Source organism: Sphaeramia orbicularis, chromosome 4 (genome assembly GCF_902148855.1).
Source record: "Sphaeramia orbicularis chromosome 4, fSphaOr1.1, whole genome shotgun sequence".
NCBI lineage: Eukaryota > Metazoa > Chordata > Actinopteri > Kurtiformes > Apogonidae > Sphaeramia > Sphaeramia orbicularis.
This window is the reverse complement of record NC_043960.1, coordinates 50,818,934-50,845,554: the sequence shown is the minus strand read 5'-3', so window position 1 is coordinate 50,845,554 and position 26,621 is coordinate 50,818,934. Positions and strand designations below refer to the sequence as shown.

The 26,621-nt window shown below is 38.7% G+C and overlaps 2 protein-coding genes across 3 annotated transcripts in view; one reads left to right on the top strand and one right to left on the bottom strand.

Annotated features, from left to right (window-relative positions):
* Nucleotides 1-6,910, top strand: part of obscna (obscurin, cytoskeletal calmodulin and titin-interacting RhoGEF a) — a 147,574-nt gene extending 140,664 nt beyond the window's left edge. Inside the window, 3 exon segments of the mRNA XM_030131617.1 lie at nucleotides 6-291; nucleotides 1,197-1,346; nucleotides 6,032-6,910. Of these exon segments, the coding sequence (XP_029987477.1) occupies nucleotides 6-291; nucleotides 1,197-1,346; nucleotides 6,032-6,212 (617 nt within the window). The 3' untranslated portion in view covers nucleotides 6,213-6,910.
* On the bottom strand, nucleotides 6,725-15,101 carry guk1b (guanylate kinase 1b). Of its 2 annotated transcripts, XM_030133187.1 has the most exons (9): nucleotides 14,963-15,101; nucleotides 13,058-13,173; nucleotides 12,470-12,511; nucleotides 12,081-12,206; nucleotides 9,644-9,740; nucleotides 8,942-9,080; nucleotides 7,369-7,453; nucleotides 7,201-7,286; nucleotides 6,725-7,077 (listed from the first exon to the last, which is right to left on the bottom strand). In XM_030133187.1, exons 2-9 carry the CDS (start codon nucleotides 13,167-13,169, stop codon nucleotides 7,045-7,047), a joined length of 720 nt encoding a protein of 239 aa, XP_029989047.1. In that variant the 5' UTR covers nucleotides 13,170-13,173; nucleotides 14,963-15,101; the 3' UTR covers nucleotides 6,725-7,044. The 2 variants fall into 2 exon arrangements, with proteins under 2 accessions (XP_029989047.1, XP_029989049.1); XM_030133189.1 differs by lacking the exon at nucleotides 12,081-12,206.
* Nucleotides 15,102-26,621: the final 11,520 nt, after the last annotated feature.

Here is a 26,621-nt window from a genome sequence, read left to right as displayed (position 1 = left end):
CCTAACCTCACCCACCTCAGCTGAACCTAGCTTCCATATCCTAACAAACCAAAGTCCATTTTCTTATAATTTTCATCCTTCTATCCTACCTGAATCTGTTCACAATCAAATAAACATGGGCGTGAATATGGCGATGGTCAGTCACATCACAATTCTTTATGAACAATATCCTGTGTCTTTCTGTTTTTGTTCAGTTTATATTGTCCTACCTAAAGCACCGGAGATCCTGGAAGGTCAAGGTGTCGGACCAGAGACTGACATTTGGGCTATTGGTGTTCTGTCATTCATCATGTAAGTATTGAGTTAAGTAAAATGGCTGCTTTATATTTTTGAATTTAGTGTTTTGGTGTTTACAGTATAAATTTGGTACAAGAACATTGAAATATCAAATCAAATTTTCTTTATATAGTGTCAAATCATAACAAAAGTTATTTCATGACACTTTACATTTAGAGCTGGTCTAAACCAGACTCTTAAGCCAGTTCACAGATACCAACAAAATCCTCCAGGAGCAGTCACTTGGTGACATTGGAAGGAAAAACCACCTTTAGTGGGCAGAAACCTGGAGTAGACCCTGACTCTGGAGGAGGGACAACTGACGACTGACTTTAACTGAGCAGTTAAAGGGTTAAAGAGAGAGGGTTAAAGGAAGAGAGAGACAGAGGGAGGGAGGGAGAAAGAGAAAGAGAGATTGAGATTTGGGGCAGAGGGAGGAGGATAGGGGGAGACACATGGATGCACAACAAATTGAAATATTACTGTTAACGGAACTGCTATACTAGTAACTGCTGTTACTAGTATAAGTACAAATGCCCATAGCTGTTATCAGTTAAATGGACTGCACTTATATAGCACTTTTCCACACCTTCATGGTGCCCAAAGTGCTTTACAAAGCCTCACATTCACCCATTCATGCACAAACTCATACACCAATGGGTGACTGCACCCATGCAAGGCACTTCCAGGCCCTACTGGGAGCAATTTAGGGTTCAGTGTCTTGCCCAAGGACAGTTGGACATATGGACAGTCGAAGCCAGGATTCGAACCGCCGACCGTTTGGTCTACTCCATGTACTAACAGTGGATATACTACTACTGCTGCTATTAGAATCAATTAAAGAAACCTCTACCATCCCAGTTACTTTCTTCCTGAGGCATGCAGTCATTCTAGTCCTTCTATCCCTTTGTTTTCACCAGGTTGAGTGCTGATAGTCCATTCCATGCAGAGCTCAGCTGGGAGCAAGACAGAAACATAAAGAAAGGAAAGATCCAGTTTGGACGCTGTTACCCTGGTTTGTCAGAGGGGGCTTTGAACTTCATGAAAAGCAGTTTGAACCACAAATCCTGGTAGGTATTTTACTTATTCATTTACAGTCCATCACTGTAATTGAACTAACTGTGCAATATACAGAAGTCCTGGGGGGACTCAACTTTTCCCAGAACACTTTTTATTTCAGGTGTGTGTCAGTAAAGATAAAAGTATTCACCCTCCTGTTTATGACTTCTGTTTCTGGACCTTTTTAATTTCCTGCAGCAAGAAACACAAGGTTAATGTTCCTATTGTAGGAATTTATCTGATTAAGATGCAAATATGCAATGCATTAGAATAAGTAGTAAGAATGAAAATAAAATGGTGTTTGGCTGGTGTTCAGGATCATGACTGGACACCAAAAGACCATCAACCAAAAGTTTAAACTTTCCAAGGATGTATTGAGACTCAGCAGTTTTTAGCCAAATTTCATGAGAGAGTTGTCAAACAGTTTAAAAAGAAGATTTCTGAAGTAGTGCGTTGACCCATGGGAATCCATGGATTCTAGAAGCAGCAGAGTTGATAGAATGAGGAGCTGAGCTAAGCTTACGGGTCTAACACACAGATTAGGAAAAAATCTAATGGCCCTCATTTTGTTTTGTATTGAAATCAAAAGTAACAGAAAAGAATGTATTCATAGTGACCTTATAAATGTCTTTGAAAGGGCTTTACATCATTACTGTATTACCTGACTAAGCTTACTGGTGTAACACAGATTAGGAAGAAACAGAATGGCCCTCATTTTGCTTTGTATTGACATCAACTTTTACACAGGACTGAACATGACGGTTTATTGTGACTCACTGCTGTCCTGTGTACGGATCCGCTTAACTCCAGTCTGTGTGATCTCAGTCTGCGCAGAACGGTCTGTCAAGGCAGCATAAGACTTTTACACAGGACTGAACATGCCGGTTTATTGCAACCCACTACCATTCTATGTCTGGATCCACTGAACTCCGGCCCATCTGATTGGAGTCTGGCAGAACTGTCTGTCACCGTATTATGGCAAGGGGGGGTGGTCCAGAGGGGGACATTAATGGGCTGTGTCTGACTAGGGACCAGCGGAGTGGAACTGGACCACAGTAAGAACCAGACCGACTTCATTAGTGTGTGATCACACCCGGACCTGGTTCTCCCGTCATGTCCCGGTGCCCCCCCAAAATAACTCCAAAAATATTGGTTGTATCAATAAGCTGTTTTCGCCTGTCTGATCCTTGACCCAAAATACATAAGTTCTCCAAAAGGAAAGGCTAACTCTTTACAGTTTTTCAGTTATAAAGCAGACACACATACATCCACACAGAGGCCACTTGGGTTTTATAATATAGATAGGAAATTACAAAGTATCTGATATTGTGATTGTGAGAAGATTGAGGGCGTCTGGAAAAATCTGAATGCCAAGAGTGGAAATGACGGTTGAATATGCATAACCTTACACCCTCAGGTGGAGTTACATGAGAAACTGCCATGAGTATAGACACACGGACACGGGACAACTATGGAAATCTGTTGTCACATAAGTCCAGCACTCCTTGGATGAGTTTGCAGTCCAGGGTATCAAAGACAAGGAGAAACACCTTCCGTACTGTTATCAGTGACTTGTACTATTTATTTATTCGGATCCCCATTAGCTGATGCAGGACATCAGCTACTCTTCCTGGGGTCCTCCCATTCCAAACAGACATAAAAACAATGTGATTCACCCTGATATAACCTTCTTAAGTATACTCAACAGTCAAACAAAACAACATTAACAATGATAATAATACTGCAAGATAAAATACAAAGCAGGAAAAAGTAACTAAAGTATCATCTGTGATGGTCTGGGGCTGCATCGGTGTCTACACAACTGACCTTCACATGTTTGAAGGGACCACTGATTTGGAATTGTAGATTGAATCTTACTGAGACATATGCAGTCATCAAGTCAACATGTTTTCACTTAAGATAATGTCTCATTCTGCCCTAGTTCTATTAGTGTAACTTCAAAGTCAGAGTGCTGGTGCTGGACTGTCTTGTCTATAGTCCACATGTCCTATCTCCTGTCTCCTATTGAAAATGAATGGACATCATGAAGGGAACAATCAGACAATTGCCGCCATGCACTGTTGAACCAAATATTTCTATTTACAAAATACTATCAAGTTGATCAGTGAAAGCATTGAATCATATGTACTTTTGTCTACAGAATAAACAAATCACAATTTATTTTTCTTTCACTTATGAAACTTTTTTGGAAATTGAGTCTGTAGTTTGGAAAACCAGACCCTAGAGTATTGGCCTGAAACATTTTTGTTTGATTAGAAACAGTGTGTCTTATGCAGTGTTGAGAGTAACAGTTACAAAAGTAATGCATTATAGTGACAGATTACTTTTTGCTGTAATGCAGTAGTGTAGGGCATTACTAATCAATTTTCAGTTATATGTTATTCAGTACATGTTCAATAGCACTTGCATTACAACACAGTTTTTGCCCATAAGTTAACTGCTCAAATAAAAAAAAAAAAAAAAAGAGCAAGACTGCAAGACCTTAACAAATAAAAAATTAGGCAGGAAAGTTCTTTTTCCTGTTTATGGTCAGCCAATGGGTGAAGATGGCAGAAGACGGCACATTGGCAATGGACGTATGCTCATTGCTTCAACTTTGTCAGAGATAAGGACAAGAAGAACGTAACAGTCAAATGCAACCTTTATCCAAAACCAAAAGAACTATCACTGTTAAGAAATAACACTAGCAATTTAAAAAAACATCTGGAATGGTGCCATGGAACCTCTCCACTCACTGAGAAGAGAAAGAAATGAGAGGACGACTGTGATAAGCCAAAGCAACAGAAATTCAGTTTGGCTGTCATCCTTTCTTGCATTGCTTTGAGCCTTCACTTTGCCAGTTATAAACTTCAGTGGTAGCCTACCTCAACTTACAAGTTTTTTTAGTTACGAAACAAAAACCCCAATATTATGGATGCCATCTGCATTAAGCTTTTTCCTTTCCATAGGCGCACATTATTGAGAAAAAGTTTGACGTAGCTAATGTCCAAAAACTGCGATCAATCATCAACAAATTATGCATGGACATCTCTAGTCATGCCCACTTTCACCTCCCCAAAAATCAAAACAAAAACCCCAATATTGTGGATGCTGTCCACATTAAGCTTTTTCCTCTCAGGTGCACATTATAGAGAAGAAACTAACATCTGAAAACTGCGATCAGTCATCACCAAATTTTGTGTGGATATCTCTAGTCATGCCCACTTTCACCTCTCCAAAAGTCAAAATGATAACCCTACTTTTATAGATGCTCTATGCATTAAGTTTCCCTCTCCATAGGCGCACATTATTGAGAAAAGGCTTAACATAGCTTAATGTCCAAAAACAGTGATCAGTCATCACCAAATTATGCATGGACATCTCTAGTCATGTCCACTTTCACCTCTCCAAATATCAAAACAAAAAACCCAATATTATGGATGCTGTCTGACTGACTGATCACAGTTTTTGGACATTAAGCTATGTTAAGATTTTTTACATTGAGCATTTTAGACTGTCCCAGCGTCGGCAGTATTGCCGATGCTGTACTAGTCTGTTGTGGTAAAGGAGTTGAACCAAAAGGTAAAGCTCTCGATTTACCGGTCAATCTATCTACCTTCACCTATGGTCATCAATGAACTAAAATAAAATAAGTTTTAAGTAAATACTCATTAATTTTGCAAAGCCACAGGGAGCAACAGCAGAGGGTTGAAAGAGCCACATGTGTTTCTGGAACCCAGCAGGATATATAAAATGGGGTTGACAGGAGGAATCCATTTGTACTCTTCATCAGAGAGATGGAGGCTCTGGCACCAGAATACCTACTAGCTGTCTTCTAACATTTGTCTTTTTATTGTCTACCACATGAACAACATACTGAGCTTTCATTGGTATAACTTATCAATAAGTTAGGTGGGAAATTAGGGTGGTTTTTTGGAGGCTGGAATGGATTAATGGCATTTCAGTTAATTTCAATGGGGAAAACTGATCTGACATACAAGCAAATTAAATTTGGAACTCAGCCAAGGAACAAATTAAGCTCATAAGTCAAGGTAGACTGTATATTATTTGTACCTGGATAGCCCAGTCATACTAGTTATACTACACCATATTGCCCTCTACTGGATGTAAAATGCTCTGAAGTACATTTTGTCATTATAGAACATTAACCCATAAAGGCCCAGTGCTACTTTTATGGCAGTTCCTAAATGACCTTTTCTCTATAGTTAACTTTTCTTAATTGATTTATCACCATTTATTACTGTATTATTATTATTATTATTATTATTATTATTTATTATTAGGTATTTTCCTATATTTAATTTACTGATCATGTAGATGTCCACAAAAGTTCAGATTAAAGTTGGGGATTATTATAGCAAAAACAGAAAACTGGAGAAAAAGTGACTCTTTCAATAAAATCTATCATTAACTGAATATAAACCAAGTATCTCCATCCACTGTCATTCAACTCTATGGCTTTTACTGGTGAATCAATGTTGTGGAAGATGACGCCATTTCCATGTTCACTATAGAGCCTCTGAGCGTCCAAATGGGTCATATCTGATGATAATGAAAAGATGACAAACTGCATTTTACAATAATTATTTACATGTATATAATCTGTAATGTATTACAGTTTGGAAATACCTGATGCAACACTGGTCTTATCAGAGATCTCCTCCGTGTCTTGCAGGGGCAGACCCACTGCAGCTGAAAGTCTTCATAACCCGTGGTTGCGTGCCCATCGTACTCCACACAAAGCCAGGGCCTCTAAGGTGTGCTTTTCCACCGACAAGCTTAAAGCTTACCTGAGTCAGAAGGAGGAGAAACGAGACCAGGTCCGCACCAAGCTCCAGGGTCCCTTCTTCCCATAATGCAACAGCAGAAAAAGGAGGGCATTTGTTTATTAGCAGTTTAAATGTGTAGCGATATCATGTCTGTTTTTTTCTCCCTGTATGACTTTTTGTGTTACAAAATGTGATGCGTCTTAAAATGGTTTCAAAGTGTAGTTATGCATTAAGGATGTTTATGTGAGTGCTTTGGTCTATACTGAAACATATCAGGGATAAGGTTAGTCTAAGCAGTGAGTGCACAGTGATGCAGGAGCTCTAAAGCTTTTTTTGACAGTTGTTTGTTTCTGGTTGTCTGTTAGTGTCAAACAGATGCACCAGGTGGCCTTAAAGTGAACATGTTCTTTGTGCTGCTTACTGAGAATACGTCTATTTATGAGTGATATATACAATGTACATGGTGTGCCTTAAGGATGGAATGTATACACAGAGAAATTGCTTAGATTTAAAGGTTTTATTGCTTTGTCAGTTATATCAGATCAGCCCCCAAACTGATTGATAAGACTGGAAGATGAATTAAATATAACAGAAGTAAATTGTTCTCATATTCTTTATTTGTTCTCAATTGTGTACAAACACACAAACACCACTAAATCTATCACAAACCCACATTTTCCTAGTCTGAAAAAATCTTTCAATTCCCTTCACATCCATCCTTTTCAAACTGTTTTTCTCTGAATATTAAACTGCACGGAGTCCTTGAACAAAATGGATGGTAACAAGAAAAAAAATTCACTTTTTTTCCCCCCAGAAGACAGTTTATTTCAGGTGTGCTGGCAGTCAGTGAAGATTCGCCTGCATTATAAGTGATGGATCTTCAGTCCAGAAGCAGAAGGACTGGGGCACTTCTTCCTGTTTATGACTTTGCCTCCTGAACCTTTTTAATTTCCTGCAGAAAGAAACACAAGGTTTGTGTTCCTATTGTAGGAGTTTATCTGATTAAGAAGCAAATATGCAATGCATTAGAGTAAGTGGTAGGAATGAAAATGAAATGGTGTTTGCTTGCGCTCACTTCATTGAGGATGTCTTTCAGCTCCTCGTAGGCCCTGTCTAAGTCATCATTGATGATCACAACATCAAACACCCCTGGCTCCTTACCTAAAGACAACAGGTAAAGACGTCACCTATAATAGATGGTTTAATTCAGTGTAACGTCCAACAGAGCTGTGGGGAAACTCACTGAGCTCCATGTCCACGCGCGCTGCCTCCAGACGTTTCTGTAGACTCTCCTCTGTTTCCGTCTGCCTGTCTCTCAGACGTTTTTCCTTAGAAAGAAAAGAGATTTCCTTTGACAAAAGAACTCCATCAAATGCAATAGAGCTGTTAATACCACAATATGATCACCTGTGTTGTCAGGTTTCTTGAAAATAAATATCTCAAATTAAAGGTCCAGTGGAGTCTTGTAAATCCAGACCTATCGCTACATTTTGTTAATGTTTGACATAGTTATAGTACCATCTGTTAATGTTCTGGAATACGGGGGAAACTTCTTTCCTGAGCACAGGATGCAGCACTAGAGCATTTGCAAAATAGTATCAGGACAGACATTGTTTAGGTGAAACATGATTTACAATGGTCTTAAAATAACCAAATTAAACACAGAAAGACATGTCTTTGTCAGAAAATTAAGGAAAATGACAGTCCTGCTTAGACAGTCCTCTGATTTCTAGAGTAGCTCAGAATACACTTCCTCTTCCTTTTTTTGTTTATAGCAGGTGTCGTCCTGAATTAAGATCCTTCACTGTTACCTTCAATGTTTTATTGTGAACCATATAATATTCCTTTAGAGAGTCTGGTTTCGACCAGCTCAATAAGTAAAGTGTCATGAGATAACTTTTGTTATGATTTGGCACTATATAAATAACATTTGATTTGATTTACCTAAAAAACCCAAAACAGACACAGCAAACTGTAAGAATGCTTCCATTAAACAAGCAAGCAGATTTGAAGGAATGTATGAGAAGTTAAATAAAACAGACAGTGAATTGTGCACACTTTCATAAATGGACTTGAAGTGAATAAACTGATGTCATCAGAAGGTGACAATACAATCTGTTAGTCGACTCCAATAAACAGAGCAAAAGTATTTGTTGCTGTTTTCCATCTAAAATGGCAGTGAATGCTCATCACTCTGCTCTACTTTTTGCATCTACCACACTGGTTTATGGGAATATCAGAATGTAAGGTATTTATCAGCTGATAAGTCACATGAGGGGGAAAAACTGTTTTAATTTCACATTATGGACATTACTATGAAATATTAACATGATGTGCAAAAAACTGTCAGGTGAGCATTTATTGCAGCCACTGCTGTCAAGGCTGTGGAGGAGTTTCAGTTGGTTGCAGTCTACAACCTGACTACTATACAATAAAAATATGTTTATTTTTATTACACTTTTCAGGCAGTACAAAATACTTCATAATGGAAAAGAATCACACAATAAGAACAGGTAAGATTAATATAATCCTTAAAGCACTTAAAATACATGGTACATGCCCACACAAAGGCTGCATACATGTATCCAGTAAAGAAAACTAAATATTTACTTGTATCTTTATTTATAGCAATAAAAGAATTGAATCAAATGGGCTGACTTAATATTTTGAGCTGCCACTGAATATGACACAATGAAGCTTTATCACATTTCTACAGTTTGCACATGACTAAGGATTCAGAGTAAATTCACAAATGTAAACAATGCAGTTTATATTATGTGTGCATTTTTGCACTGCAGGTAGAGTTGCATATTTACCAGGATCTCCATGGAGGGAGGCTGAATGGAGATGTAGATAGGGTCTAGATCAGTCTCTTTAATCCTCTTCACTCCTTGGATGTCCACATCGAGGATGCAGATTAAGTTCTTGGCCTTTACATCTTCAATGGCAGCTTTACTGTGGAACAAAACAACAAACAAAATGCTCTGTGAAGAAACAGAATTATTAGATATAAAATAATTTACAAATAGACAGATGCCTGATAATGGTGTGATGCCTATTAAATGTGTGGTTACATCATGTTTGTGCTTCTGAGGTTAAGAGGCTCTGCATTGATCCGAGCTGTTCAGATGTGTACTTCGCAGTGTGGCTTTTCTTCAGAGTGGGATGAAGAGATTAAATGTGACACCGGAAGTGCTGAGCTGCAGCGCTGTTCTTTTTAACCTAATAGAGGTTAAAGCTCCATCTGTCACCAGACTATTGCACATCCTCTTGATCTCTCTGTCTCAGCTTGTGTTACAGTGTCAAACACACAGATACAAATGTAGATCAGCGGAGGTTCTTTTATTTTTATTTAGTTATTATATTGGTTGATTCTGGGAAAGTATTTAATTAATTAAAAAACAGAAAAGAAATCCTCTTTGTTAACCTCCAAAACTGAACTTAAACCTGAACTTAAATACTCACTAAAAGGAATCCTTTAACATCAAAATGGCAATTTATTAAACACAAATATTTACCTTGTTCCATACATATTGCCAGAGAATTCAGCGTTTTCAATGAAGTCTCCCCTCTCGAGGGCCTCCTGCATGGCCTCCCTAGTTGTGAAGTGGTAGTCTGCAACATGTTTAAATAGTGATGAATCTAACTTAAAAAACATCTGCACTAAATTGTACAGAAACACAACCCCAGTTTCATCAAACAGAATATAATAATAAACATGACCAAATACATGAAATATATGATTTATATATTTGTGTTTAATTAGTCAATACGTAGTATTTGAGTGCAAGTTTTGGTTCCACAGAATTAAAGTTAAAACTGTAGGAGCTGCAATGACCATTCTATTTAACTGATTCCTTGTCAACTCTGAAATTAATCTACAAATATTTCACTAATCAGATAAAGCTGCAATGTTTTTCTTTAAACTGTAATCTACTCTTTGACTGGAGATTGTAGCTGCTTATACAAAGGTGTTTTCAGACAGGCGGGGTTAATGACCTAATTGACATTGACTGTAATTACTGATCACTGATCACATTCTGTCAGATCTGACCCTACTAACTCTAGAAATGGGTTTGAAAAGAACACATTACCAATGTATGGATGCACTGACTGTGTGACTATGACCTTCTACAAGTAATTATTTTCATTGTCAATTGATCTGTTGATCTTTTCCTAATTAAGAAATGACTTGTTTGTTCTAGAAAAGGAGATACATTAAATTAATGTTTCCTGAAGATGAAGATAAAGATGAAGATGGAAATGCCCAAATTAAAGAAGAGTGACAGTTCTCAAAGATTTACTCAAACTGAGCCTAAATTAGAAATCTATGTACTTCTTTAGCCAGTTCTATCCTCAGTCTAAATCAAAAGACTAAATATAAAGATGGTGAAGTATGCATGCCAAAACCATTAGTCTACACTATGTCAGCCCTACCAGATCCATAGGTCTGCATCATCTGAACATCAAAATGCCTGAGGATCTAAAAATTCTTACACAGAAAGTTTTGCAAACAAACAAGTTCCTACTGATGGCACTCAGGCAACATCCTAATGGGCTCTGTAATAGAAAGCACACAGTCATTAGCATGACAGCATGAAGGAGTCCGAGCACTGGTGACTGAAGTAACGCTGACACCAGACAGGAAGTGCACTGTAAACAAACGGATAACGAGTCTGGAAACCAGGACGAGCGGGTTTGAAATAGCACTCATTACAGCTACAGTGTTGTTACTCAAACCATCTGAAACATTATGGACTGTACAGTTGGACTACCATCTGCAGAGTTTTAACATGTTACAGTGAGGCTTGTCACCATATGGAAATGTAAGTTTATAACTCATTGTCATGCAAATAATTGTGATTAATAATATTATTGTTCAGTCTGTTACTTAATGCCACCATTGTGGTATAAACCAGATAACAGGGTCAGAGCATCTCCAAAACTGCAGGAGTTTCTGAGTGTTGATTAGCTATAGTGGTTAGTACTGACAAAAAGAGATAAAATGAAATACAACCAGATCTGAACCCAAATGCCATCTGTGTCCCTGACAACAAATCCAGGACATGACTTAAGGACCTGCTACTGACATCCTGGTGCCAGATACTACAGCATACCTTTAGAGGTCTCATGGACTAAAGGTTAGCCCTAACACTAACATCACAGTTGTTTTGGCACCAAAATAGGGCCCTACATATTGCTAGGCAGGTGGTAATGATGTTATTTCCACATGTGCTTGAGATCAGATTGTCCTTCCTGAGACCACTTTTGGGCAGGCAAGAACACCCCCAAACAACTTGAAAGAACAGATCCTTTAAATCCTATAACTTACAGTGTGGCAGTTTCATGTATCATACCTTCATTTTTGTTGCTGTTATCTTGTTATGTTGAACCATGAAAATTAAACTAAACTACCACAACAGTAATTAAACATTGAACTTAAAGTTGATGACTGAGGCACAAGATGATATGATTAAAAGAACATCAGTCAAATAGTACATAACCACATGGAAACTGTATCTGTTATTTATTATAATGATTATTTTAAATAAATACCCTATGACAATGATATTACAATTGTGACAGACCTAACTGTTTTATTTGTTCCAAATGGTCAGACGAAAAAAAAAAAAAAAAATTACTTGGCCATTGATGCTAAAGGTTGGTTTCCACTCATCAGTGCTCAGTGTGGGATATGGGAATGAGGAAACCTCATGGGGTTGGACTTGGGAGTTACTAGTGAGGCATCACAGGGGGCTATTTTCAAAAGCTTTTTACTCCAAAGTGTCAACTGTCTGATCCTAATTTTACAGAGATTACCATCTCTTTTTCTAGTTTCTTTTTTTTTTTTTTGTCATATTAGTTCCTGCAGTTCCAATCATAACAGCCAGGATGATGAAAGTAACCCCCATCCCTCGGCTTTCAAACTGCCATTAGTTCTCACACTAAGGTCACCTTCGTTTGTCGTTTCTGTTTCATTTGGACACGAAAAAGAGGTAGACTTTTCTAAGTCTTCAGAGGATAAGACGTCTGCTACGGGTAGTAAAGTAGCCCCCAGAAGCATGGGGAGCTTGTTCAGCCCTATGGAGAAAGAAAGCATAAAAAGGCACAGAGAGGTTTATCCCTTTGTATCGAGGGATCTAAACAGACACGGACAAAAGCATCTGAGCAGTTCACTTGGGAGTAAGAAGTGTATGGACACATGGGGGAGCCTGGGAAGTGTGGCAAAGGTTTGGGGGAAAAAATCTAAAAAAACCCAATGAGGTACCTTTTAAAAAGCCATTAGAAAATTCACTTATATCACATTTCTACTGGTGGTCACTTTTGGGTCAGAGGTACTATACCTTTGCCATCTTCCTCTCCTGGTCTGGGGTTCCTGGTTGTGTCTGAAATCAAATTGAAAATCACGTTTAATCATTACAAAACCATATGGAATCAAATCCACAGCGGCAACTAGGTGGAATTCAACTCAGATGAACTACTCTTTTTTTTTTTATTTTAGCTACTTTTATTTGTATTTGTATTTTTATAGTGGGTTCTATATATAATTGTAACTAAGTTGTACTTGTAACAATAACAATAATAATAATAATTTTATTCAGTCAAGTCACATCTAAATGAAACAGGTTTGAATGGACAAGAATTGGATTGAATCAAACTGTGGATCACATGTAATCTAATCAAACCAAACTGAATTGAGTTGATTCCAGTCAGGTTGATCTCAGTAACATAGTCGATGTTTAGTCTAATCTAGTCAGGTGAAGTGTGGCATATCTGCAAAATAAACTGAACCAAATCAATAACCAAATTAAAATAAATTAAAATCCCTGACACAGACACTGTACTAGTCCATTCAGAAGTAGACCACCACAGCTGATCCTCCTCTTCAGAGGTCACAGTGGAAGCTAATAACAGGCGGTACATTAGCTTACGTGACACGCTGAATCCAAAGACCCCCTCGTGATCCTTCATCAGCATCTTCATCAGCGTGCTCTTCCCTGCACCAGAGGGTCCACTCAGCACCACAGGCCTTGGTCCTGACATGGTTCTGAGGTGGATGGAAGGAACACAAATTCAAATCAGACCTTGATATGTCGGTGTGTGATGTGTGGCAGCATTTCTAGTCTTCTCCACACTAGCACCATTTCTGCTGCCGTACAGACCATGCCAGGTATCCCATTAACTCATCTAAGGTTTAATATGACTAATCTTCATAGATGTTTCCTCCTCGATGTAGCTGTCAAGAGGAGCCTGGATCAGTCTCCAACAGTAAAACTAATACTATGGCCTCTTTTTTTCATTCAAACATTAAAACTTGTCCAAGTCCAGGTTGCTGAGTCATTAGACCTCCAGAGAGGCTTGAGGTTAAGGTTAAGAATGGCTGTTAATGAAGTCATGGTGGTTCAGGCAGCAGGATTAATTGGATCTGGGCCTGAGGACAGGGAGGGTCTGGGACAGGCAATAAAAGAGGGTGATGTTTAAGACATGATGTTGGATCAGTGAGTCCATTTAAAGTCTCTATTTACATGCTAAATAACACAGAATCATTTACTGAGAAAACTAAAAACAAAAACTGTAATGATAACTCTGTCCTTCATCCTGGTGTTATTCATGAGTTTACATGGAGGTTTACATTGGGTAAACAGCAATATTTACTTTTTCCTCAAATTAGTCTCCATATTTTAACAAAAATAACCATGGAATTTGTAAAATGTGTCAGAATAAGATTGCATAAACAACAGGAGATGGTGCAAAATACAGCACGGATGATGAGGCCAAAATTATAATGATAAAATTGTTCATATCCGTCCGTATGGCTACGATAAATGTCAAGTCATTACTTTTTTTTCAAATTTAAGGAGGGAAATATGAAGAAACCATATAGAAATGTGTTGCTTTAGATTCGTAAAAGGAGATGAAAACTACTTCAGACACAGTAAGTTGAAATGACACTAGATATGACAGGAAAATGTATAAGACCGGTTGTATTCTATGTTAAAAACGTGGCACTCTCCAAACAGCGGAACAGTGCAAACAATTATAGGCTTCATGATCTTATTCCAAAATCAAAACATGCATGAGTAAATTCAAGCAAAACAACAAACCAATACCAACCAATACTCTATACTTCTATACGCAGAGAATTTTAACAAAATGAAGACATATCATTCGAAATCATATTGATGTGATGATGATGACTTCTTAATCTTTTACTTATTAGAATGCACATGGATAATTCATTTTTCTGGAAATACCACCTGTTTTCACTAATCTTTTTGTTGTATTTTATTTGCACTCCTGCAACATGAAACAGCAGCTGAAAAGGCTTAGATTACATTTTTAATTTCACCATATTTTACTAATAATTTTTATTGTTTTAGTTTTTAAGAGTAGTATTTTAACTGGTTTTAATTGTTTTAATTATTCTTTTTGTTTATATCACTACTAAGCCATCTTAACCCATGTTCTGAATATAATAACTTTCTAAATCTATTTTCAAGGTTTTTTGTCGTTTCTGAAATGAGGAGTGTTTCATCGCCACTAATTACCTGTACTTTCTTGGTTATACCGCATGTGACGCCTCAACCACAGTTTATTCCTATACAACAAAGATTATCATTATTTATCAATATTGAATGAAATTTAATTTCTTATAGCCCACAGTGACAGATTGTAATTTTAATTATAATACAATTGAGGTGAAATGCAAAGTCAGCCGCTCTTTCTGTGCTCAGTCCTTATTGAACAGATGTTATCTGCTGAATGTGTGTTCAGCAGCCATATCATGACGTTAGTATTCTAAACATTTCATTTAAATCCAAAGGTTTTGTCCTTACCTCTTTTTCTTGTGGCTGTAGAGACGTTCAGTTCAGTAACAGATGCGAGCTCGGTAAGGCCTCTTACTGGACTCTGCTGAATGTGTGTGTGTGTGTGTGTGTGTGTGTGTGTGTGTGTGTGTGTGTGTGTGTGTGTGTGTGTGTGTGAAGCAGCTCACTGTCAGTCTGAATTATCACCACCTCCCTTCAGCTCAGCAGCCAATCACATCCACGCACGCAGGGCTTGTTTTGATCCACGTCCTTCTACCTGGTCCAGTACAGTTACAGTTTCTTGACCTACTCAAGGTTTGACCTCTATGGAGAATTTCAGAATCTATCATTTGTTTTAAAAACTGTGTCTTTGTCTGATGTTGTGTATTATTTTTGAACAAACGGTACAGAGGAACATTTCATGGAGAGGTGCAAGAGGTGCTCTTTGGTGAAGGGACAGACAATGCACAAAAAATACAAAACCAAGGCCCTCTTTTATAATTTTAGAATGCCTTTATTAAGTATAACGTGTCTCAATGGACCTCACTGAGCCCGAATGCATTTCAGCCTGCTGGCCTTCATCAGGGGGACAAACAAAATTCAAATGTACCATGTGAGACTATATACAAATATTTCACCAATAGGGCTTTTTCTTCATTTAATCCAGGGTGTTCAGTGGCTTGAAGTTTGTAAATCCAGAATGTTTCCCATTGCTTCAGTTTTTTAAGCCTGTTTCCTTTTTGTATTGTGTCCGGTATGTGGTCTATTCCATGTGCTTGGAGGCTGGCTGGATTGTTATTGTGGAAGTCCAAAAAGTGTCTGGCCATAGGATAGTTGGTATTACCTGTGCGGATAGAGTACTTATGTTGTCTGTGTCTTTTATGTTGTCAGTCTGTCCTGTAGGCGCTTTTTGGTCATTCCAATGTAAAATACTTTGTAAATTTGGCAGACCAGCCTGCAAACAACAAAAGTTGTTTTACAGGTGATGAAATGCTTTATGGTGTACTCCTTGTTTGAATGATAGTCCAGAAATGTTCTAATTTGACAAATATTGTTGCAATGGTTACAGCTGTTGCACTTATAGGAGCCCATTGGTCTGGATCTAAGCCATGTCCTTTTGGAAACAGGGGGTTGTGGACCGGTTTATCCTGGAGGGTGGGGCATCTTTTGAAGCTAACAGGAGGTAGCTCTGGAAAAATTTGTTTTAGAGTGTCGTCACTTTCAATAATACTCCGGTTCCTTTTAATGGTTTGTTTTATTCTGTTAGCCTCATAACTATATGTCGTAGTAAAAATAACACACTCCTTAGTAGTTTTCGATGGATTTCTTTCCAGAAGGGAGTCCCTGTTAAAATTTTTAGCTCGATGGTATGCTTTTTGCAGAGTGTTCTTGTTGTACCCTCTAACCTGGAACCTAGCTAACATCTCCCCAGATATGGTCTCAAAGTCACTGTCCTGGTCACAGATTCTACAGACCCTTTGTAGTTGATCAAATGGTAAGTTGTCTTTAAGCCATTCGGGATGACAGCTCTTGCCATGCAGAATAGTATTTCTATCGGTCGGCTTTCTAAACATAGTAGTATGCAAATTGCCTAGACTGTCTTTATATATTGATGTATCTAGAAAATTTACTTTTCTTGGCTGTACTCCAGTGAAAGCCTAATATTGGGATCGAGACTATGTACAAATTGGTGAAATTCATGTAGTTCAGTCTCTGATCCCAACCAAAACAAACATCATCAATATACCATCCCTACCAAATAATATATTTGAATTTTGAATTTTGTTTGTCCCCTTGATGAAGGCCAGCAGGCTGAAACGCACTGGGGTTCATTGAGGTCCATTGAGACATGCCATAATTTATAAAGCCATTTTAAAATTATAAGAGAGGGCCTTGGTTTTTGTATTTTTTGTGCGTTGTGTATTATTGTTTGAAAATCCACAGTCTGGTGGAAATAGCACTGGATTCTTCATCTATTTTTTGCCATTAATGAAAAATTCAGGGTGATTTGATGTGTAATGATGACATTTTTCCTCTAATTTAGCTTTAAACACCACATTCCTTGAATGCCTCATTCACACTCAGTAAGAAACTCACATAATCACTCAGATCTGATGGCCACAGCAGGTTATAGGTCACCATTAGGCTCCATTAGTACAGTCTAAACCCCTGTCTGTTCTTTACAGTCACTGTTCTGCTAATAAATAGTACAAATCCGCCCTGTGATTCCATATTTTGAGGGTGTTTTCACATCTTATCTTTGTGAATGGTTGTCAGGGACACTGTCTTGCAGTAAAAGCTCAGAATAGCAGGGTTTACTGTCCAGAGTCTAGATCCAGAGTCGTGAGCTGTCTAATCCTGCACTGACCCACTTCTTACAGGGTGAATATGTTACATAGGGTCATCATAACAAGGCTGTGGACACGCAAGACTAATGCATCATCCATGGTGTCCACTGAGGGACATAAATAGATGGAGTCAGAGGTCAGTGCTCACTGTTAAAGACATCACCTTCATACCAAGGTCAGTAGTCCACTCTTCTTCATGTTCCTACAAACCACAAATATGAACTACATTCTTCCAGATTTTTTGTAACTGAATGACCATTCTCTCTTATGCACACATTGATTTTTTTTCCATTCATGTAAAGCCAATGAACTATACAAATGTATAAATATTTCTGTTCCATCTGCTCTCTTGTGTCCAATCTGAATGAACCCTTTATTTACTGCTGGAGAGAGCCCTATTGTCAACAAGAGGCAACAAGCTTAAAAAAAAAAAAAAATTTAAAAATCCTACATGAAGCCAAACACACATGATTTTGCTAATTAAAATCATATTAAAGCGATACATGTCTGATCATTGGTCACTGCACTGAGAGAAAAACCTAGAGCTCAGGGGCCTCATGTATAAAGACTTGCGTGGATTTCGTACTGAAACCTGGCATACGCCCAAATCCAGAAAAGTCCGTACCCACAAAAAAATCCAGATGTATAAAACTGAGTGTACGCCCGAATCCAAGTACATTTCCTTTATGCATCTCAATCAGGTTGGAATTGACCGCATATGTTGGAGTACCTGACTCCTCCCTCTTCACGCCCATATTTAAATATGTAAATTGGTATAAATGGGGTCTGCAGGTGGGATTCCATCTGGGATTCCCCTCTCTGCATGATCAGATGAAGATGTCAAGGTGGACACGAAGCGGAGGCCAAAACAGGCGGAAGGAGAAAAGAGACAAACTCAGCCCGTTTGAGCGGAAAGTCAACGATATTTTGGGTGACACTGTTCTCACAGGGCTGACTCGGATTCACCCCCAAGGTAAATATATATTTAGTCTTTGAGTAAGTCACACATTAGTTCATTCTACGGGTCATACAATAATCTGATCACAACCAAACAAGATAATGGTTCATGCGTAATCATGTCAGGATATCAAAGAGGAAATCAAAGACTTTGACTCATGTTTAATCACTCAAATTATTATTTTCCAATAATGAGACAGAAGACGGTCAGACGCAGAATTATCCTCCTGTCATAGAGGCTTCCTGTTGACTCCCTGGCGTTAGCTGGTCCACCGGTCCACCAAAGCCCACTGCTGATGCCCGTCCGACCGGTGTTCTGTCAACACCTGCATGGATCCGTGCTGACCCGAGTCACAAGAGGACATCGAGAGGACAATCGGCGGTGTCTATGAGCGACTGGACTGACTAATAAATGTTCTCACAGACATGAACACTACATTAAATGCATTTATCAACCAGTGAGTTTTGTGTCCTTGTCTCTTTATATGGTTGTTGCTTAATGTCCTCCCGGGCAGGATTGGCATTGATGGGTCCAGGGTCTGGTTGGTTCTGGTTCTGGTGGTGGATGTGCTGCTCTGACAGTAGGATGACGTGCCGGTGTGTTCATTGTTCATCTGTGTATCTCCGATGTGCCCATCAATCGGAGGAATGACCTTTTTCACATTATTAACAGTTTCCCAGTGTGACCTCTAAGTGTCACCAATGGTTCCAAAGCACTAGAAACGTGTGTACGCCAGCTATGGACTTGGCGTGGAGGACCGCACATTTCCACGGTCATTTCACTCTTTATACATCTGAACGTGAACGTGGAAAAGGGCGTACGCCAGGTTTTTGTGTGTGCATATGCTTTATACATGAGGCCCCAGGTCACCAACTGACTGACTCCAAATCCATACTACAAGAAGCTTCCATCCAGACCACCAAGCTTATAAGCAATAAGTTCACTCTTATTGTTGCTATTGGGAAATTCAAGCTCTGCATTTAACCCATTCTAATACATTAAACAAGTGGGTTGCAACTGAAGGCACCTGGCAACCAACTCCAGATTTACGCTAGTGACTTGGTCAAGGGCACTGATGGGAGAAGTAACCAAACCTATGGGGAAACAGTTGAGAAAACTGGAGGAATCGGAGGAAACATGAGGCGAACAAGCAGAAAGTCTCTGAGCCAGCTTGGACTCAAACCTGGAACAAACAAGAGTGTCTACCTGCAGGACCTCCACTGTGGAGCCCCTCCCTCTGCAACCTCCACTGTCAGGTCCCTCCACTGTCAGGCCTGGAGATTACGCAGTTTACATCAGACGCACGACACAATTACGTCCTCCTTTGACTAGAAAACAAGGAAGTCCTGAGCTTTTAGAGTCCTATGCTTAGCTTCCATATGCAAACCACATTTTGCAAAGATAAGTGGTTTATCTGCTCTAATTTTTCAAAATTATTTTACGTTTCAATTAAAATGTGTAAATGTATATGTCGCTATGATACCGCATGTTACAGTTGAGAATAGGCTACTTATATACAGATTTTCTTGTGATCACACAAGCAGAATTGAGGAAAGAGTTTTTTACCTGCTGACGGTTTCGGCTGTAGCTTCAGCTTTCACCAGCGCTGTCAAACGCTCCTGGTGTGATGTGTCTAAAAACAGCTGATCTCTTTCCTCAATTCTACTTGTCTGATCAGAAGAAAACTTGTAACATTTGGTCCAAGCTCCAGAAGCGTATTTGATAACTATTTTTTGCCTTCTCATCACCGGCTTCATTGAAAACAAATGCACATGGTTGGAGGGGTAGGGTTAAGCATGGGTTTTACGTCAGTCAATGTGTACTTCTAAACTGCTGGGGGGGCTCTATAGTGAAAAATACAACTAAAACAGCGAAAAACCAAAACAGCAAAATCTTACACAATTCCCCTTTAAGCTAGGAAACAAGAATAACATCTGGGTGTTCCATTTGTTCTTGGTTTGTGTGAACTTTGAAATGGAACAGTACTTGGGCCGCGATTGATGACGTTTCACGAGAACAGAAGAACAGCCAAGAATGCATATTGAGAAACAGCCGTAATCACAGAAGGATTAATGTGGTGCTGCATCCTAAATTATTTTGGAAAGCTTCCTGTTGGGTTCCTGCAGGTCTACCTGTGCCAGCTTGACGCAGGGACTATATAAGCAGGCCCTTTATTTCACTCTGTCTCTCCCTCTCTCATCCAGTTCTACAGGCCAACACAGAGCTCTTAAGTCTCACGCATTGGGTGTGACACAGACACATTTCAACCCGTTCACACGCTCACATGCCACACTTTGTATTTCTCACACAGAAAAATTACCAGGATAAGACCCACCAAGTTGTGCTGCTATTTTGTTTATCAGTGGAACAGGTAGGAATCAATGGGTTCCCAGTAAAGTTTAGAAGGCGCCTGCCACGCACCAGCTAATCAGATAAAAAGAATATGGGTCATTCCAGAATTGGAGGACATTTGGGCTTCAAAATTCTTGAAAAATAAACCTTCACTTTTCTAGTTTTCCATTATATATTCATCAGTAATAGGTAATAAACTATCAAAGGCTTGATTGGCTCAGCTTACACATCAATGGTACAATTTTTTATTACATGATTTATTTGGCGTTTGTAATACTTGGTGCAACCCTGTTACCAACACTAAGGAACCTGAAAAAAGTGCATTAATTTCTTAAATGTAATTCCTTTTCCATTAAGTACAGAAAGAAACATTCTCTCTGAATAACCATTTGGTTTCACATATGACTTGATTTAAATTAATTTTAGCAACTTTCAAAATCTGTCTCGTCCAACTTTTCAATATTGGCATGTTTCACTTTAACAATTTCAGCATTTATTGTACAATATTTGCTCTGACACATTTTGCATATAATTATATAACCTCTTTAAAGGACAATGGGTCAAACCCTTTTGAGCTGGGAAAGTAATTTTTTTTTTTTTCTATTAAAATGATATGGTAACAGGGTTGAAATTAGAGTAACAGGGCTGCATGAGGTAACAGCTACATTATTTCTGATTATAGATCATTATATAAAAGTGACAAATACTCAAGACATCAAAGTATTCTTTGAATAACTTTTAATACTTTCTGTCAGCACTGTTTCTCAAATAACACCCCCCACCCCCACCCCCCCAAAAAACAAACAAACAAACAAACAAACAATAATAATAATAATAATGGGGGGTGCTTATTTCAGGAAAATTTTCACATTCAACTTTAGCCCTGATTTTCTGATGCAACAAGATGTTCTAAGCACTCCTGTGTATTTTTTTTTTTTTAATTTTCATCCAAACAACCCCCCCTGAAAATTACTTGTTCAACCCTGAAAACGTGGGGTTTTTGTCAACTTTCAAACCTTCTTCACTTTTGATAAAGTACAATGTAACAATCTGCTCATGCTGGGCCCTAAATGTTTTTTTTGTGAGACATGTCATGCCTTCAGAGTGCTTTGCACTACAAAAGGTGTAGTGTCAAGGTCAACTTATAGGTCAAAGCTCACCCAAATGGTCCAAAATGCATATTTGATGGAATGAAGCTGTTAATGTGGGTTCTTCCAAATTTTGGGCTCAGGTTCTCTCCTCAGAACACATCTACTGACCACAAACAACTGACATTCAATCAGACACATTAAACAGAACTATTTACTCATGTATTCTCCATACAGACATGTCAAAAATAACAGACGGTAGTTTCACATGACTTTGACACTTACATGTGTGTGTCCTGTTGTGGGCGACACGGTGGTGCAGTGGATAGCACTGGTGCGTCACAGACAGAAGGTCCTGGGTTCCATTCTAACACCAGTCAATGGGGGTGGGACCTTTCTGTGTGAAGTTTGCATGTTCTCTCCGGGTACTCTGGCTCCTCCCACCATCCAAACACATGCACTGATAGGTTAATTGGTTAATCTAAATCACCCATAGGTGTGAATGTGACAGTGATTGTTTGTCTCTATATGTTCAGTCTGTGATGAACTGGTCACATGCCCAGGGTCATCAGGGTCATTCATCAGTAGCTGGGATAGGCTCCAAGTGACTCCTGTGACCCTAGTGAGGATAAAGTGGGTTCAGAAAATGAATGAATGAATGAATGAATGAATGAATGAATGAATGAATGAATGAATATGTTTCCCGCCACACTAATGACGGCAAATTCAAATGGAATGTACATGTTGCAATATTTAGTCTGTAATGTGGCTTTAAAGGGCCAAAGGCCTTGGGGGATCCCACCAGGAAACCAGAGGGAAGAGAACTGAGGACAGATTTGATAAAATGTCAGAATGGTATGAATTTTTGAAAAAAACTAGGCTTTTTGGTGACCTTTAACCTTCAACATGACCTTGACATTAGACTTTTCATAGTACAAAGTACTCTTACGATACAATATGGCACTGACAAGATCATTAAATGGCCCATCATGAACATATTTATACACTGCACTGGACAAAAGAGTGGAGAAGCTGTGAAAGTTGCAATTTTCAGAGTTAAAAAAAGTAATTTTCAGGGTGGGGGGGGGGGTTTGGATGAAAATTTCAAAAAAATTACACAGGAGTGCTTAGAACATCTTGTTGCATCAGAAAATCAGGACTAATATGGTATTTGATATTAAGCCCCCCCCCCCCCCCCCCCCCCCACCAGGAAACCAGAGGGAAGAGAACTGAGGACAGATTTGATAAAATGTCAGAATGGTATGAATTTTTGAAAAAAACTAGGCTTTTTGGTGACCTTTAACCTTCAACATGACCTTGACATTAGACTTTTCATAGTACAAAGTACTCTTACGATACAATATGGCACTGACAAGATCATTAAATGGCCCATCATGAACATATTTATACACTGCACTGGACAAAAGAGTGGAGAAGCTGTGAAAGTTGCAATTTTCAGAGTTAAAAAAAGTAATTTTCAGGGTGGGGGGGGGGGTTTGGATGAAAATTTCAAAAAAATTACACAGGAGTGCTTAGAACATCTTGTTGCATCAGAAAATCAGGACTAATATGGTATTTGATATTAAGCCCCCCCCCCCCCCCCCCATTATTAACCCTTCAGGTAACTTTCTCCTGGCTTTCCTCCTCTTATGAGCCTCTCTCCACTTTTTTCGTTGGGCATGCTGAACTCTCTCACTGCGGTCTTTTTGAAGCAACTTCTTTCCTGTTTCTCCATCTTTCCTCCATTTCTGTCTTTCTTTTAGTAAACACTGTTGTCTCCTCTGTACATCAGCATCACCCTTGGCACGGTAGCGTCTCTGCTTTTCAGCAGCACTCAATGGTGGGCCACGCTGTAAGAAAAAAAAATTAACTTAATTTAGTGTCCCTTATAATGAATTGTAACTCATTGTTTATATATAGTTTAATTTATGTCAAGTTAATAATCCCATCAAGGTAGCTGCTGCAACCGTAACCCATTTGGACTTCCATTAGGAAATAAAAGGAAACAATACAGTCTGGAAAATTCAGGAATGTGTTTACAATATGTAGATTAACTAAATTCTATCTCAGATAATGTAAATTATTGACTTGAACCATAAATAATAGTTTGTAAAGTCTGAGTAAACTGGAGGAGATGCAACCCTATTAATGTAGTGCAACCCTGTTACTCTAATCACAGTAACAGAGCTGCAAGTAACAGGGTTGCAAATCCAGACTAATGTTAGCTTTTTCTCAGGCATAGAAGCTAGCTACTTAGCTAGCTGTTACTGCTGACCAAGAGGACACACTTACTTATGTAAATAAGTAAAGAAAAAATTAAAAAGAATTTGTTTTATCCTATTAATATGCATAACAGGGTTGCGTGAGGTCGAGTGAGACATTCAATCAAGGCTCACAATCTTATGAAAATATGAAAAATAGAAGAGAGGACATACCTTTGCTCCAGTGGCGGCTGCTCCTCTTTCAGACAGGGGACGCTCATTGTTGGCTTACATCAAAACAAAAAAAAAAGAAAAAAAAAAAAGTCAAGTTATTTAAACATACATTCGGCCCTCCGTTCCTTTTTAAGAAAATGGTCAGTAACCTTATCGTACCAAGTAGGTGTCTTTTCCAGGGACAGGACCAGTGTCCTCTCTCCTTAAACGGCCTTGGCCCATTGTGTTGTGAGTGTAAGACTTCAGCCTTTTTAAACAAGAGATGCTCCTTTCACTCCGACCTAGCCGACAGTATGATTGACTTAACTATCTACAAAACGATATTAAACTCGAACAAGAAATGATTAAATTATGAACTGAAACAAGAAAACAGTGAAATTATGTTAAATTGAAACAAGGAAGTACAATGAGTGTGTTTTATTTACAGTGCAAGAAATGAACGAGTAATTTCATAGTGGTTTCTCTCTTGATTTCACAGCAGAACGTGTGACGGTATTAAACTGAACTGTGTCAGTGAAGGAGTAGATCTGAAAACACCTGTCAATCAAACGGGATTCAGCCTTTCGACTGATCCTCCAATCAGCACGTGGGATTCTGCCGTCCAGCCCGGCCGAGCTCCGCCCACAGCTCCCTTCACCCCCAGAGACGCCCGGCGTCCGGGGGCGGGACAACATCGTGGCATTTATCCAATTACCGTCCAGTTTTGAGGCAATGAAAAAAACTGTTCCACTCAGTCCCATTGAAGCCCAGAGACACCCGGAGTCTACGGGCAAATTCACTGAGCAGAGATGTGTGAGAAAACAGCACAACGGGAATGGATGAGAAGTGAACAACATCGCGTCCGTTGATTTGTGATAAAGCTGATTTGAACGAACTCATCTTTAAGATGAACGTGTTCTAACACATTTATAGTCAATAAAATGTCAACACAACCGTACATATTTAACCATTTAATTTTCGTAATTTTAGGGGAAGCCGGGCTTCCCTTGTAGTCTATGAGAAATCGCCACTGCTTTGCTCTACCCGTTCTTTTGGAAAACTGTTTGATGATGTCAATTCCAGCATATCATGTGATTCACTGCTTCTCTTCTTCTTCTACCATGCTAAAAGGTTATGGGTAACAGGGTCGCGTGCATGTTGTGAGACACAGGTTCCATGTATAATAATTATTATTTAAAATATTATGTTTATTTAAAAAAATGTTCCTGCAATTACAAGAGACAGCAATGAAACAAATCATACCAAAAAAATTACATTTAAATTTCATTTTAACGGTTTCATTTGAGATTCAATTTGGTCATTAGGGGGGGTGGGACAAGTGAAAAATGGCATTTTAGGGGGTACTCCAGACTTATTTGGTATTTTTAAAACTATTTACAAACATTCTTTCTCCTAGTTTTTTTTAGATTTGGTCTCAGAACAAGTAAATTTACACAGAAACTCCATGTTTTAGTATTTTGTACATGGATTATTTAAAATTTGATGGGTGGGATGTAAAATGTCCTCCAATTCTGGAATGACCCATATAGCTAGTGAACAGCCAATCAAAAAAAATAGCACTGCTGTCCGGGTAAGATTTAGATATTCTGCTACAACAATGTTACAGAAGAGGACAGCTATCACATTGAGCTCACTGAAGGAAAATAAACAACGCTAATATTATCTCTGTCACACACACACACACACACACACACACACACACACACACATATACACACTCACCTGCACTAAGAAATGATGAATTAAATAAATATTTTTATTTGTATGACTTTATGTTACTTACCAGATCAGACCCCTGTCCCCACCCCAACCAAAACCCCCACTGTTGCCGCCAAAATCTCAATCTGAACTCAGTTCAAAACTTGAGAGCCCTGCCAGCACCTTCAGCAATGTTTGGGTGCTTACATCGAGCCATTTGACTTTCATTTCGGTTTCAGTCAGTTTTCTTTTACTTCAGTTAATTAGTTTACTTGTTTTCTTGTCAATTACAATGCTTGGCTCATGAGCCAGCCATAACAGTGAGGTCAAAAATGAAGACCTTAGTTCAACAAAGGTTAACTGTGTCTGGAAGTGCGACATCTTGTGAATCAATGGAAAAGATCACAGGATCACAGGAAAGAGGCAAAATGAGTTTGGTGTATTTCTATAATTTGGACAACTTTTTACCAATACTTGAGTGGTTAAAAAGCCCAACGGGCCACACTTAGCCCATGTCTGATCTAGTGGCTGTCATTGGTGTTACATTTAAGACTGAGTAGCATCATATTGGTGCTGAAGTCCTTACTCCTTGGGTTTAACAGGCACATTAATGCATCAGCTTTGGCCTGTTAAGGTTAATACGCATTTCTTAAATCTTGTTTTATGTGTCAGTAGTCCAATATTCAATTTTGTTTCAGTCCTATAGCATCAACCATATTACATGAAAAGGCTTTAAAAAATATTAAGTAGAAAACAAACCCTCCAAGACCACCCAGTGTGAAGGAACATAGATAAAACATGTTAACAAAA